We start from the raw sequence: 17,068 nt of genomic DNA on the forward strand, positions 1-17,068 counted from the left end.
AATATTTTTATAGCATTTTCTGTAGCAATAATAATAATTTATTTAAATTATGTGAGGTATTTTTATTAATAACCATGTCAAATGCAAGGTAGTTAAGTAAAAATAGGATGGTCGGGCAAAATAATTCGTATCCAGACCCAGGATTTATAAAAAAGTATATAAATGCGTTCAAATTAATTGAAAGGAAAATAATAAAATAATGATTAATGTAATTTTTTACTATTTAAGAAATATTTTTTAGTTTAATGTTACATCATAGAGTATAATTATATACATGGTATGTAACATGCTGTCGTATAATGTTAGTAGCCCTTTATGTTCTTTGAGTAATCCTATAATTATTATATTTATAAATATTATAAATCATTTAAATTGTTAATTTTAAATAGATGTTTCGAAAAAAACGTTTGTTATAGAACCAGGTAGGTTAATATACCTTTAACATTTTCAATTTTACAAGCAATCAATGCACGTACTATAGATATGTACATATAATTTGCCGACTTTGAAAAGGGAGAAGGTACTATGCTCGTAAGATAGCTTGGTACCTAATTCGTACATGGTCAGTCATTCAATACCTCACTAAAAATGACTAAAAAGACCTCACTAAAAATGCATGATTAAAAAAAATGTAACGAGGCAATGATCCCAGAAGGAACGATCCGATAATAATTTTAATAATATATTCTACACAAAAATATTTGCTTTAGTAAATAAAAGGTCTGCAAAAATTCTTCAATAAAATACGTGATTTTTCCTCAGGGACTCGCTACCATTACGAGGCTATTTGTCTTCCGAGGGGAACAAAAACGATAATGTCGAATGGATAGATTAGGGGTAGAGGTCACCCATGAAACGTATACATCACATATATTATCGGAACAATGCCATTAGACAGATAAGATTTTTTGCTTTCGTTTTCTTGAAATATATTTATATCACGGCGTGCGTAAATGGACGTTTTACGCACGCTTCGCGTGCGCAAAACCCCCATTTCCGACCCCGTAATATAAAATTTTATACAACACGCGGACGAAAAATGTTTTTCTGACTCGTGTGATTGCAGTCCTCGCCTGCGGCTCGGCCTGCAAACTCACACTTGTCAGAAAAAAATTTTTCGTCCTCGTATTGTAATGTACTATTAGGACATAGATAAGTAAGTATAGATATCTCACCGCCTTGTAACTGAAGGAAGCCATTAAATGACTTAAACGGCTGACAAATGTGTTAGGCATTTAATGGCTTTCATGGTGTAATTTACGCGGAACAATGCCGACATGTGCAGTGTGGTTGTTTCAATTGTAAAAACTGGTTACATTTTTTTTGTTAGGAGTGAGTAATCTTGACTAATCTATGGTTTAGGAATAAGACCTTATTAATTTAGATCCACCAAAATTAAGTACTTTGGGATATTATAACAAATTAAGGATTTTTTTATTAATTTATTCTAAATTCTTCTCATATGAAGTTCATATTTTTCCTACTTTATTTCTTGGTAGAGCATCAAAATTACTCTAAGGATAGAGGTTTGTACGGATTGAGTGCAATGTAAGGCCACTAATTGCTAAAACCAATAACCAGTGCTTAAATTTAACTTTCTCTAAAGATAAAACAAAGTTGATTGCTTATTGATGAGTCGAGTGATACTTATACATAGAACTAATTTTAATTTAGTAATGTAATCCAAAATACATTAGTAAATTAATTTTAGCTTTGTTGTTAAAAATTGTGGCGAGTGCCTGCTTGAAATTATGAGCAATACACATAATATAAACATTTTGTCAATTAAATGCTTGTATGTTTCCATCATCAATTCATTCATATTTCAATGTTATTATGCTTTTAGTCCATCACACTGGCCATGTGTGGTCGACTAAATTTCACATACCTTTTTTTATAATATAGAAGTAGCAGACGAGCATACAGTCCACCTGATAGTATGTGACTACTGCCGCCCATGGACATCTGTAATCAACTTCAGATAGGATTAGATATTCCTACCGGAGGTCGGCCACAGATGAGCCACTACCCCTGAGGACTAAGCTGGAACGCCTCGGAAAAGTCTGTCTCCCTTACCACACGAAACTGTGAGAACTTTACGAAAAAATATCAGCTATGTACCTACTTATATGCACATATTCCCCAACGTGACAAATAGGACAATTATATGATACACTTACCCATGCCAGTCCTGCGCTTATGGTTTGGATTCTAATCCCAGGCATACACTTCTAATTTTATTTGTCTAATTACATATTAAACCCATTTTATCTGCAATTAACATAATATTATCCTGCAAATAAGAGAATTATTACTTAGGTATAAACAATATAAGAAGAGAACATTAATTTATAGTCGACTCTATTTAGTTATGTTTGAATAGTTCCAAAAAGATGTCTTCGTAAGTTTTGATCAGTACTAATTAATAGTTCCTTGTAGCTAAATAATATTACAAAAGCTTTTAACCAAATATCGTGTTTAGGAGGTCGCTACGGGACCGCATTGCTGTTTATAAATTGATGCCATGGGATAGTGGTGTCTATATACCCAGACATTTCGGCGACTAGGTGACGTGATTGCAAAGACTATGTATGGTAAAGGCTCTTTGAGGTTTACCGATGGCGGCACTACAGTAACCTAGCTTTGTAGTTTATAGCAGCAGCAGTGCTGGCGTGTAGTTTTAATGGCCGTTAAATGGTCACATGGTAACATTATAACAACTTACGGGAAGGAAAACATCGTAAAGAAACCTGCATACCTGAGAAATCTTTAAAAAGATCTCAAAAGTATGTGAAGTCTACCAATCACCATTTGGCCAGCGCGGTGGACTATGGCCTAATTGTTCTCATTCTGAGAGGAGACCTATGCCCAGCAGTGGGACAGTAATGGGTTGATGACGAACGCGTCTGTGGCTGATTACAGATGAGCGGCACGGCAATCAGGCGGACTGCACGCGCAGTAAACAATATGAATTCGGTTAAAAAGTCGGTTGTAGACACGCTATTAGGAGATAGCATACACTACGGAACTCAGTGTTTTGGGAAATACGATCCATAACGCCCATTGCATCTTAGTGAGATTTATTGTATGTAACTGAGAATTTAGATCTGACAATCTGTTTTTGTTATCTTACAAAGAAGTATTATGTATACTTTCTTTTTATCATAAAATACATACAGCCTATTTACCTTTTTATATTCTATGAATAATATGCATGTTTGCTAGGGATTTAAATTTAACTGCCTCTTTTAAGTCATGACGTTTTTTTGCACGTTAATAGATATAATAATTATCTATCTGACTGTTCTTTAGCGAGAACTGCTCCGATGTAAATAGACTGTAAAATAGTTGTAATGTAAGTCGCAAATTTTTTATCGTAACCGATTTCGAATTATATATTTCTACTACCTTTGTAGGATATATTACCTACTTTCCCCTCTGATCTACAATCAAATCTATGACATCTACGTCGGACCAGTAGACCAACGAAGCTAGATCTCTGAACATTCTAACAAACCCATATAAAGTACCAAGAGTTTCACCATAGAGAGAGGAGGAGGGGGTCACGGTTCTGGTCACCACCCTTTGGGGGTGGGCCCTATATCGATCGCCGTTAGCGCCTGGTTTATACCGTAAACGGAGGCTGAAGTGATTGTTCGTATGCTGTCGTCCTCTGTGCATCTTAACTTATGTGGTTCTTCCCGGAAAAGTTAAGTGGGTAAGTACTGAAAGTATGTCATTAATATTTCGTCCAGTTTTTAATTTACAACGTAATTTTCTACTTAAATCTAGCGATAGGAAAGTAGTCACTATAACCTCTAGACTTTTAACACCATAAGATTTGCCGGTATCACTAACTTTGAGGAGGTTCTTATGTTTTACACTGTTTTACCTTGTTTTTTAATCAGTGTAGTGTCATTTTGTAATTAAAGAACGTGAATATAACAAATACTGCGCTTTTAATCTTGAAATTATATTGTAGCAAGTTTTTGGTATCTATGCTATGTAAATGAATAATTGCCTTGTCATTTTATTTGCAATAGACCTGGTCACCGCAGTCTGATGATTGTAAATATTGTAATCAACTTTAAATACTCTGAGACTGATAACAAAATTCTTATGTTTACTCAGTCTTGTCGACTTTTATGTAAGGCTATATATATTGTATATATATTGTAAGGCTAACTAAATTCGTGAAAGTATCTTAAAAATTAAAAATCAGAATAAATTCGTTAATTATGTATTTCTAAATAGAATCTGGGATGTTTTATTATAGATTTTTCTAATTTTTATTTTTCCCTAAAGTTTAATGTTATTGTAATGTAGATACCTAGATTATTTTTTTAAAACTCCACTAAGGTAGGTACATCTTGGATTTTTTGTATTCCTAACTGTTCCTAGCCCTATTTTGCCAACGGATATGTAATTAATTTCAAATAGGCCACTATATGAGGTCTATATAAGATCCTTTGCTACTTATATGTATTAATATTTATTTATATGTAGGTAACGCAAATTTAAAGCCATATTTTATGAAGCTTTACTCTTAAGAAGCAAATGTAAGTGTATTGGTGTTTTCGCAATTAAATCGCAGTTTGTTCGATCACATTTATGTTTACAAAGTTACCGCAAGGGACATACAAAATGGTTTAACTCTCTGGGATTTCAAAGTTCTATGAATAATAACTGACATAGGTTTCCATAACATAGTACGTATGTTCCTAGTAGCGAAATATTGATTTTAGTTTATTTATAAACATAGTGACGTGTATGAGCGTTGCGTGTGAAACGTCATTTTAATATTTATACGAGCCTCTTCGTATTTGTTACGCAAATTCTCTGAAATATTACGGTATGAAATAAGTTATGTGATTTCCTGTAAATTCCATCGTTGCGTAAAAAATAGGAATGTCAAAATCTTTTTCTAACATCAAAGCTTAATAACATCAGAAAATATCATTGCGTTCCTACCTAAGTACAACCTATTTATATGTATACTCAAAATTATTATACCTACTCGTAATATATATGTGTGCTGAATTCTCCAAGTACTGTAGAATCGTTTTGAAGGTAGTAGAACTCCTTGTGGTTCGATTCCAGCGGCACCACCGCCACATAGTATTTCTACCTAATACCTGGCCAATGGACACCTGTAATCAACCCCAGATAGGACTAGAGTCAGGCCGAATTTAACCCTATCTGGGGTTGATTACAGATGTCCATGGGCGGCAATAGCTACTTACCATCTGGTGCTACTACTAGGTCTGCTACTCCTATTATAAAAAAATAGTAGAGTAAATATTGTTGTGTTTTCTGTAAGTTACTAACTATATAATAATTTTAGGTTTACTCTTTAAAAAAATCTAGTTGTTACTGGATATAATATCTCGAGTCGTAGACATAATATTGTGATTGTCAATTAGCGTTTTACTGTAGCATCTGACGATAGTTTTTTAAGATAGAAGAAAGGTCAAAGGATATTCAAGTCAATGCAATAACAATTAAAATCACGTCAATGTTTTTGTCAGAACTTATCAGAATAATTTGTATGAGACGACAAAGGACCTTATTGACTGTCCCTGTAAGAGTAGAAGTAGTCATTTAGTATTTCATTTGTAGTTATTTCAAATATTATGCAAATTATTGGTAAATAAAGGTGGTAGATCTAGTACAGTTCAGCCAGGGCGGTACCACCGAAAATCCTATTTCTATCGTGAAGCATTTTTTGTATTGAGATGGCTGGATGTTGGGTGACTTACATATGAGGCGACCATGTTAGTCCAGGAGAAAATGCATCTGTAATTAGCTTCAAGTAGAATTCTAGAAGTAGAAGTTCAATATGGATTTGGTTACAGATATCCAAGCGCGTCCAACTTACCATCACGTGGTTTACATGCTCGCTTGTTACTTCCAAAATATTCACATAAATAGCATTCACCTAGAGGTAAGTGACTGACCACTTACCACTAGGTTACCATTGAATGACATGAATGAAGCGACACTGATGTCGCTCATGGCGTCTGTAACCAACTTCTTGGAGGTTTTACTTGAAGCTGATCACAGATCTAAGGTTCTACTTGAAGCTGACCATGCGTTGCCACTTCTGATGGTTAAGATGATAGCTTTATTTGTAAGTCAGTTAAAAATGCTGTTGTTAAGCAAATTTTGATTATTTTAATCATTGTTTTAACTACCATATCGTAGCGCCTGAAGCCAGTTGGTTATCCAGCAGGTTATCATACTAATCTTGTTTCGTTCAAATAATTAACGTAATAATATTGTTATGGCTACAGATACTATCTTTAATAGTAGACATAACAATGTGCATAATATAAAGACCGAATATTAAAATATTACCTAAGGGTTCAGGAAAAGCTAGCCGTTTTATATAAGAACCTAAGTAATGTCTGTCCCATCGTTTTCAAATCTCTACGATTGGTGATTTACTAGCATTTTGTAAAATCCAATATGTTCCTATGACATTTTCGTTACATTTTATTTTTCAAGAATTAGCGATTTTCAAGAATACCGGACAGACCTACTTACTTATGTAATTTTAATTAAATACTTAATGTTTTCTATATTAATACTCCTACGTGAAGATTGAAGTCATGTGTGGAATAAACATAACCCTAAACAAAAATCTAAATTCATAACTTTGTTCTGCGTGACCGGGGATCAAACCCGGCACCGTTCGTCATACCACGTGGTACCGCCGACATAGCCGTATACCACGTGGTTTGTATCTCTGGTGTAGCGGAATGATCTTGGACAAAAACGGCCTTTGGTGTATTTCTGAAAGGTCAGTTTGAAGGCCAAGGTAGATTTATCGGCAGTCGTTTCTGTTTGATGGATTGCTTTCTTTTATGTAGACAATATAAATAATGAGATGAAATAAGGCGTTTGTTTACTAATGGTTACAATGTTTTCAAGGTACCACACCTATTTCTGAACCATAATAGTGTTATGTTCGATTGAGGTCAAATATTAAAAAAAAAGTTTCCGTTTAAGACATCATCTGTCAAAGAAACCTTTGTGGTTCGATTCCGGCAGCACCATCGCTTCAGCTCTATTTCTACCTTATGATAGCAGTGTGAAAAGCTGTTGTTTCACTTGAAGTAGTTGTTGTTGAAGGGACATGTACCTAGTTGTCTTAATCTAGTTTTCAGAGAGAGCAACGAATCTGTAGTTGACCTCAGGTGGATGATCAAGGTGAATGTGATAACAGTTGTCAATAAACAGAAGTAGATTAAAAAGTTTTGAAAAACATATACCTATCGTAGGTGCTAGTTTAATTTGTAATTTCGTTTTCACAACCCTTCCGTCTTCTTCTCGTTCCTTTATTAAATTTGTATAAACAGAACATTATAACGAAATAGTTTAGTACCTTTTTTATAATATATGAGTAGCAAATGAGCATACAGTCCACCTGATAGTAAGTGTCTACTGCCGCTCATGGACATCTGTAATCAAACCCATATGTGATTAGATATTGCTACCTGAGTTCGACCACAGATGTGCCGCTACTCCAGAGGACTAAGCTGTAACGCCTCGGAAAAGTATGTCTACCTTACCACACCCTTCAACACGGAATACAGCAGCGCATAACACTGCTGTTATGAGGCAGAAATAGGTGTGGCGGTGGTGCCGCCGGAGTCGGACCACAAAAGGTTCTACCACCTTCAAAACCTTCATCTGATACCTATATAATTATCTACGTATTAAATACTGCCTCATTCGTCAATGTCTGCGTTTCCTTTCAACCTAATTGGCAACGCTATAAAGCTTAAGTGCTTTTATTAATTTCATAAGAAAATTGGGTTCTTACGGAAATATTTGATCGCCACGCGTTTATCTTTAAAAGATTTGATGGGATCGATCAAACGAAATCCAAAAATACTTTTTGTCTGTAGATTTTATATGAATAGGCAAATCATCGACCAAAGATACCTAAGTACCTATAATTGTTGTGTTCCTACATATTTAGCTCTTTAGAATAGTTCTTTCATAAGTCCATGACATATTTCTAAATGACTTATTATAGTCTAGACTTCTAGAGTCTTGACTCTAGACTATAATAAGTCATTTTTTTCCAGCTTAAAAAAGTTCTGTAGTTTAATAACTTAACTTATTTAAGTCACCTGGATTGCATTCCTTTCTTCTGTGTAATAGGTACAATAATAACTTTAATGCAATTATTGATGGAAGCTACCTAATTGTAGCAATTTAGACGTGATCAATAAAAATAGATATAGAATTCAAGACTGAAACAAATAAAACGCTATTTATCTTTATTACAACCCTGATACTACTCAATTTTATACGCTAGTTTATAGATAATAAATAAAATGAAATGTCCGTCCGTATATAGCGTACAAAAAGCATTTTGTACCGTTTTTCTAGGTTTCCAGCAGCAAACGTGCCGTTTTTCCAGCTTAGCTTTTTGTACGATAGTGAGATATGAATGTAACACATATATTTTAATTATTTGTGAGTTAATTGATAGTAGTGAGTCCTGATTTTGCCTGTCAATCTGACTACTGATCTTTATAGTCCTACTACTACTAGATACAACTATTAGTTCTTACAATGTTAGGAGTAGCAGAGTAGCAATGAATTTATGTTCGACTTTAGGGAGATGGCAGATCCAATATGGAGCCAGTTACAGAGGTGGACTACAACCTTGTCTGCTACCGCAATTTTACAAAAATGTATATATAGACCTTACGGGAGTAAACAAGACTAAATATAATCCTGACAAACAGAACCGCATGGTTGCTTTATATTAAATATTTCACGTTATTCAAACGTTGATAATAAAACAATTGTATTGTAAAATTCATTGCCAAAATTTACAGATAAGTTGAATTATCTCAATAGAGTCAATAAACTTTATATTGAGCTGGGATATCGAATAAGCAATTGAGTATCGCGTGAATGCAATCGTAAGATCAATGTTATCATTTGCGAAGTAAATATTGTCAAAATTATTATCGTGATCTCAATTTTCTTGGGAGAATATTAATTGCTGAATAAATAAAAACAAACGTGCTCAGATCAAGACAGCTACGTTTAAATTTGAAGTCTCTTTATCTACACTAATATTATAAAGAGGAAAACTTTGTTTGTTTGGTTGTAATGAATAGGCTTAAAATCTACTGGACTGATTTAAAAAAATCTTTCACCATTCGAAAGCTACATTATCTACGAGTACATAGGCTATATTTTATATGAAATATATTCGATAAATAGATTTTGAGGCGGTACAAAGTTTGCCGGGTCAGCTAGTATTACATATAGTGTGAGGATTCGTACAGGTATATCTATAGATGCTATCCAGAAAAAGTTACACAAACACGAATACAAAAGCTGCCACACCATATTATTTAATGTACAGATTTTTTGTCTACAAATAAAAAAAAATATACAGCCTTTGCATCAAAACGTCAGTCCATCTGATAGTAAAAGGCTACTGCCGTTCATGGACATCTGTAATCAACCCTAGATAAGACAAGATTCCTATCTAAGGTCAGCCAGAGTTGCGTTTCCCTTAAAGACAAAGTTGGTACGCTCGGGATATGGGATATATCTATGTCTCCCTTATCACCCTTGAAACCGAAACACAGCAGGCTTTGCGTTGCTGTTATTACTTTACTCTATAGGTATTTAAGTATTGAGGTATTAGTAATAGTAAGAGTCAATATTGATATTTTGCTCTCTTATTTGTCTCTAAATAATAAAATGGTTTAATTACCAATTTATAAATGAACAACCGAGAAGTGTGTAACAAATCATATTACACGGTCTTACTGTATCGTAGTCAATAGAACATTCCAGTTTACAATGTTGCCTAAAGTAGGTGTTAGCACTACTAACGGTACTAATTACTAGCTAATAGTAATACCGAATACTTTAAGTTTGATTATTACTCCGTGGATTTTAATATCTAATATTTACATTGCATCTTGCAGGTTAACAATATGACCGTGAGAATGTCTATACTTACAAAACGTGTTCTCATTTGTTTCAGGTGCTAATCTTCTTACTCTACGCTCCTTGACTTATCAAGAAGAAGTTGTGGCGCATTTCTGCGCCACTAGCCACAGTCACGCGTGTATGGGTGACGTCACGATTACAAACTTTGGGCTTCTGATAAAATTCTTGATGGTATCTCACCAAAACAAACCCAATACTCTAAAACTCAACAGCGCTGCGAGGGAGTCAAGTCGATATTCCGCCCGTGATCCAAGGTTAAGAACTTAATTTCAAGCAAAGTTTCCACCGCCAGTATTAAACAACCCAGGTAGTATTAAACAATGAACACAGAATTAGAAAAGCCTGTTACTCTCCGAAATAGTAGGACCCCTAGAGAGGGACTTCGGGTGCAAGATGCAGTTCGAGAATCCCTCTTATCGGATTCTACTTCGGGAATCGAAAAAGACGATGATTCATCTAGCTTCGAAACTGATACATTCTCTAGCCCAGACATCGATGTGAGTAACATAGAACACCATTTGATTCCACCTAAAGAGAATGGCAAACAAGTAAATTCTTTTTTTGATGAAAAACAATCTATGGATACACAAACTAAAGCAGACCAAATTGATCAATTAAAGGAAAGTAAAGTGAAGATAACAGATAATCCACATATTAATGTGGATAAGGTTCATTTTGATCGTGCTTTATCTACCATCGAAGAGCCTAAAGTTCCTATACCAGATGGTGGTTGGGGATGGATAGTCGTTCTATCTTCATTTATCATTTCAATGATCGCAGATGGCATAAGTTTCTCATTCGGGCTTTTATACATCGAATTTCTTGACGAATTCCAAGCAAGTAAGTCAACAACTGCTTGGATTGGAAGCTTATTTATTGCCGTTCCATTACTTTCGGGTCCTGTGATGAGCGCTTTAGTAGACAGATATGGATGTCGTTCTATGACAATACTTGGTGGAATAATTTCTACCATAGGATTTGTTTTGGCATCTATTTCAACTACGCTGGAAATGATGATGATAACGTTTGGTGTCATCGCTGGGCTCGGGCTGGGTCTTGTGTACGTTACTGCTGTTGTATCTATCGCATATTGGTTTGAGAAGAAGCGAAATCTTGCCGTAGGCTTAGGAGCTTGCGGAACTGGTGTTGGAACATTCGTATACGCACCAATGACTCAATATTTTATAGAGGAATACGGGTGGAGAGGAGCAATTCTTCTTTTATCTGGAACACTTCTGAACTTGTGCGTTTGTGGGTGCGTTATGCGCGATCCTGAATGGTGGATTTTAGAACAGAAAAATCAACGCAAGAAGGATAAGCGTAAAAAAGAAGAGTGCAGGTCTAGAAATTCTAGTTCTGTTTCAATTTCGACACCATATGACTTTGATGCAACAACTAAGGAAAAGAACATTAAAGATTTGTCGCAACAAAAAATAGCAGAAGAAGTAGGTAACTCACACGGGCATGAAACGACGATGCTACTGAAAAAGGAACATGATAATAATAGGAGATCTCGTTCGGTTGTTAACCTACCATCGTATGAAATAAGCAGCGATAAGGTAATAAATATGCTTATACAAATACCTATTTAACGTATAATATGGAAACAAATATTCATTAGAATAAATTTGGTTGTTTTTCAGGTTTCAACAGCGATGTTAAGCATTAGAACAAAGAAAGATGGAACAGACTTAAAACACCCACAGCTCAATAATAACGAAGATCAGGTAATATCAAATAATGCAAAAGAGAACGAGGATAACAATTCAGCAATTATAACATGTAAGACGGAAGTACTGAAACGTGCAAATTCGGAAAAATACGATGGTCGAAAGGAGAAACTTTTTGAAGAATGTCAATTAAAAAGTCCAAAGACACAGCGTCCGCCTATGAGAAAATCTAAATCGGAGACCAGGGATAGTAGAGAGCTTATAAAACAAGATAGCAAAGAAAGTAGGAAAGATTGGCTGAAGAAACAACTATCAGTAAACCATCATTACTTGAGAGATTTGAAGATGCCAATGAATTCGATAAGCCATAGGAATGCTATATTGAATATAAAGAGATATAGATTGAAGGCTTCGTCTTGTCCGGATATATTAAAGAATTCAATGATAACTGTGAATGAACAGGAGGAGGTAAAATTAATGATACTTATTTTTGTTTATTAATAGATGCATGGCAATTAATAACTACAGGTGACTGTCTATTAACGCTTTTTAATACTCATCTCGGTTTTATTAGACTAATGTAATAACTACTTAGAATAATACTAACTTAGAATAATTTAGTCGTATACAGCTAAGAGCTAGGTATTAGGATTGTCGTTAGAGGGGACTAAAAGGGGCTTCCGGGACTGCGGGCGGCAAGAGTGGGAGCTTGAACCGCCAGGCCAGTGAGCCGGGAAGGACGGTGGTATGTGTGGCCGCATACCGTCGTGTACACCAGAGAGTGTGGCGAGTGACATGCTCACATTGCTTAAATGGGCGGAGCCCGACGGGGCAACGCGCTAAGAGGACTCCGGTTGCGTTCCTTTGGAGATTCCGGAGTCGGAACTTTCGAAGGTTTCCCCCTCGAAAACAAAAAAGGCAGAAATAGATGGATACGAGCTAGGAAACGCCTTCTTTCAACCTTCTGACCAGAATCCATCACTTTATAAATGCTTAAAAGGGCTGGAATATGTATAGCAATTGATAAAGAAAAATTAAATTACCTGTAAATTGTTTTTCGACAGAAATGGTACGACGACTGCACCAGCTGCCTCGCCGACATGTTCAACGTGGCTCTCTTCAAGGAGATGCCGTTCAACTTGCTCTGCTTCGGCACTATCATCCTTTTCATATGGTTCATTGTGCCCTACTTCTATCTGGCGGAACATATGATACACAAAGGGTTCTCTGAAGACGACGGAGCGCTGATGTTGAGCGTAATTGGGATAACAAATACTATCGGCATGGTATGTGTTTGTCTTAATTTAATGAAAATATTTCAAATTTTCTTGGTTTTTTACTCTTAAATAATCACTCTCACCTTAGGGGACTAATTAAATAGACTCTAAATGTGAATATACCATATATATTTTTCCGATAAGTACGAAAATATCAATTTTGAGTCTATTTCTTACCTTAAATATTGAGATATGAAGTACTTCCTCGTTTTATCTATGGATTCATTTAATTAATGGATTGTATTAATGAATACTATTAGGATTAAGTAAAATAAGTTATTAGAGTGGTTTTTGGTTTTATAAAGCTGCTTGATGTTTTCGAAAAGATTACGTATATTCCTTTAAGGCCTATTTTACTAAGTAAGTGTAGATTATACACTTACATTAGTAACTACAACCCTGGGAATTGATAAAACAGTGGTTTGCTAAAATAGAAATCTCCAGAATCTGAATGTCATGCGACATTTTCATATCTGTGCCAAATTCTTGTGCCGTAACCTAAATATAGGGTAAAGATCCGCAAAGATTTATCTTGTTTTCATCAACGGCCAAGATACGATAATTGTCAGCAGTTCTTATGTTATATTTAGTTCTTTAATACTGGCTGTGATGCGTCTGTAAAATGGGAAATGTATGTGCTATGTCCAAGGTCCTTTTGAAGTAGTAGTCCTTTGACGTTCAGATATTTATATGAGTGTACAAGTGATTTATGCTTTGCTAGACAACAATAGTATTGCTCCCTCACTTCCCGTGAGTACAGTAGGGATTCTGTAAAGATGATGCGATAACCACTATGCGAAATGATATCGAAACCCTTTTTTCTAGGGCTATGTCCTCTTGTTGTCTTCTACAGATTGACAGTACGATGAAATTTGTGAGAACTATTTTTATTGCAATCAAATGATTGTGGCACAACTCCGTGAGGTTTAAGACTATTTCTCTACTATATTATTAGTATATACATACTACTATGTACTGTTCTTATTATTACCAATTTCTTGCTTTATTTTCAGGTAGGTCTTGGTTGGATCGGAGATTTTCCAAAAGTCTCAATCGGGAGTCTCTACGCAGTTTGCCTGATGTTCTGCGGGGCTACCGTCGCTGCTATACCACTCGCTGTCACCAATTACTGGATACTGATGTCTATATCTGCTGCGTTCGGGCTGCTGTTTGCTGCATCGTTCACGTTCACACCGAGTTTGCTGGTTAAGTTAGTTTCACTGGATGACTTCACGTCAGCGTATGGATTGGTGTTGCTCGCTCAAGGCATTGGACACTTGATTGGACCTCCTTTATCAGGTAATTCTGAAAATAAAGACAGATTACATAAAATGTATAAGAATAAATTATGTTATGTTAAGAAATGAGCAATGCAAATGAAAATTGTCGCAAAAGGACATTTTTGTGATTAAGCCCGATTTTAAGTCTGGCCTTAATAAATTATAGATGCTTTCTTAGACCAAGCAAAATAACTTATAAGAAAGTGTGCCCGACCTACACCATTAAAACAACGCATGGAACATAATCTGTGTTGCTTTTAGTGACTTTTTTTAGTTTTTTTAGAATATGCCATAGGAAATAGTTGAAATATGCAGAGAACTTTAGCTTTTGAAGATTTATCGAAGAGACACTGTCAATATATTGCATTTATCATTTAATTATCGCTTTAACATAAATCGCATCGCAAATATTATTATTATACAAAGTTATTATTATGTTTGTTAGGTACTTCACAAGTTATTAAAGTGGAGTTTTTCTTTACAGGACTCATATACGACTTAACATTGTCGTGGGAGCTGGCGTTCTACTTAGCTGGATTCTGGATCATCATCGCAGGTGTGCTGATATCCCTGATACAACCTGTGAGAACATTTCTTGAGAGGAGGAAGTCTGTGGATAGAAGCGAGTCCAGTTTAGCTTAACCTGTTCATGTTATCCTAGTAATTTATAGATGTAGAAGTGTTTGAAGATAGTCTTCGGCGTAGACGTTATAGCTTTGTTAAGGAGGAGTTACAGAAGAAGTGGTATAGTTGGGGTCAGTGACAAAAATCTCTGAATTTTCACTTCTGAATAAATCTAAGGGGGTGTCCAATAAATATATAGTCTCCGAAAGTCGGCGAAGAAAACGGTCCTCCTGTTTAAGAATTTTTCTTACCTCGCCTACGCTAAGGAGAGACTGTATCCTCTCAATTATACCCTTATATACCCCAATGATATGGGTTTCTGTAGTACTTTTTCTCGGTAGAAAACGTCTATTCTTCGATGCATTACTACCGCCACGGCAATTTAGTACACACCCATTGCAATTTTCTACGAATTATACTTTCTGAAATAATTATACTTAAAGTGTGATCAATTTATAATTGTACGTCTTTTGAACACTTTACACTAAACTTTTGTAAATTTGTTAAAGTTTCTCGTTGTAATTTAAATACTTGATGATCTGCGTGTCTAAGTTAATATATATTTCACTTAGACTTTAATAACACAGACTTTATATAACACAACCAGGATCCAGATTCTATTCCTAGCCAAGCAAATGTCAAATTAATAGTCCTTGGGTTCATACCACACATGGGAACAAGTGTATCATACTAAAAGTCAATATTTGAACAATATACTAATCGATTATATTATTCTTATGCCTTTTATAACAATAACTATAAAAAATGTAATTCGATGTGATTTTAGTGAAGGTTACTGCCAAAGAAAGTTCAATGTTATAAAAGTTTAAATATAATAGACGGATCACTTTAATTGTAGTAAATTGAACACAATTAGAGCAATTGCCCAAATTGGTTCCACACGATACGCTTTGGGGGATTAAATTGAAGATCATGATCATTTAATCCTGTGTCTAATTGGTTTATGCAGCTTATTTGTATAACTATTATATATTATATTTATTTTTAATGATTTAATTATGCAACCGGTGAAACTGATAAGTACCTAACTACCTAGTTCACTGAATCTTTTTGGAGAATAATATTGCACATATACCACTAGGTAATATTTATTTATTTACTCTTTATTGATATTTAAGAAAAATGGTACAAAGACGGACGTAATGCTAAATAGCTAAATGTTTTTTTCTTGGAAAAGAAACGGCGATAATTACTTTATAATTTTATTTTCGTATATTTATTTATTTATTTATTTAAAAGTTTATTGCATCACCTCTAAAAAGAAATGCACAAAAGGGCAAACATAATGCCTGATGGCATTCTCTACCAGTCAACCCTGAGCTGATATAGAGAATTTGCAGCAGGTGTGTACAAAGAAATAAAAAGCGACAAACAATAAAAAAAAACAGCAGATATATAATTAAATAAATATATATTATATTATGATATATATATATACACATACATAAATACCATTCATCATATATATAATTAAATAAATAAACACAAATAGTAATAACAGTCGATTAAGAGTTTGATGATTGTTTGATGTTTGTATATATATTCATATAATATAATTTATAAATTAGTAGCTTAAAATAATTAAGTAAGTAGAACGGGAGGTACTTCAGACTCAACTTAACGTTATAATTTATTTTGTAACACGCATTTTATACAGAACATATTTAGTTTGTTTCAAGATGATTTGCGATATATTTAATTAAATGATTGTAATGTGATTTCAACCGTGTGAGAAGAATGTGAGAGTACCTCGGAGTAATAAAAAGTATAGAGCGAGCATACTTAGGTGCAACTCTACTATTATATTCCATTTTAAATTCCTCATACAAATGCTATCTGTATTGTTATTGAAAACCACTGAAATAAATATGCCGTATGTTTGTCACTTTATATATATGTATTTATTTTATACGATTAAGATACCGTTAATACTGGGATATATTAAAGCTTACTTACTAATTAGTAAAATGTAACATTATAAAATTATACGAGGCTTAATTATTTAATCACTATTTGTAATATTGAAAACGTTACTATTATTAAAAATAATTGTGTAACCGTACTAACCTATAAGTATTTCAATTAAAAAATATTTACTCTAAGTATTAAAAGACTTTTTAATTTATTTCTAGCCATGGAACAGAAAAAACAAGTTTCTAGCTAACTTGTTAACGAAATAAACGAATAGATTTCTACAAAA

The 17,068-nt window shown here is 34.4% G+C and overlaps 1 protein-coding gene across 1 annotated transcript; it reads left to right on the forward strand.

Moving 5' to 3' along the window:
* Positions 1-3,565: 3,565 nt before the first annotated feature.
* Positions 3,566-15,482, forward strand: LOC140744089 (monocarboxylate transporter 14). Its single transcript, XM_073075554.1, has 6 exons — positions 3,566-3,718; positions 10,031-11,555; positions 11,640-12,134; positions 12,731-12,952; positions 13,957-14,242; positions 14,708-15,482. Exons 2-6 carry the CDS (start codon positions 10,317-10,319, stop codon positions 14,863-14,865), a joined length of 2,400 nt encoding a protein of 799 aa, XP_072931655.1. The 5' UTR covers positions 3,566-3,718; positions 10,031-10,316; the 3' UTR covers positions 14,866-15,482.
* The last annotated feature ends 1,586 nt before the right edge of the window (positions 15,483-17,068 follow it).

This window comes from Epargyreus clarus, unplaced genomic scaffold (genome assembly GCF_041222505.1).
Source record: "Epargyreus clarus isolate Ecla_fem2 unplaced genomic scaffold, WU_Ecla_fem_2.2 ptg000008l, whole genome shotgun sequence".
Taxonomy (NCBI): Eukaryota; Metazoa; Arthropoda; class Insecta; order Lepidoptera; family Hesperiidae; genus Epargyreus; species Epargyreus clarus.

Coding starts and splice junctions, on each gene's coding strand:
- LOC140744089 (XM_073075554.1), top strand. CDS start 10,317: ATGAACACAGAATTAGAAAAGCCTGTTACTCTCCGAAATAGTAGGACC. Junction 12,953..13,956: donor TAACAAATACTATCGGCATG/GTATGTGTTTGT, acceptor CTTTATTTTCAG/GTAGGTCTTGGTTGGATCGG. Junction 14,243..14,707: donor GATTGGACCTCCTTTATCAG/GTAATTCTGAAA, acceptor TTTTCTTTACAG/GACTCATATACGACTTAACA.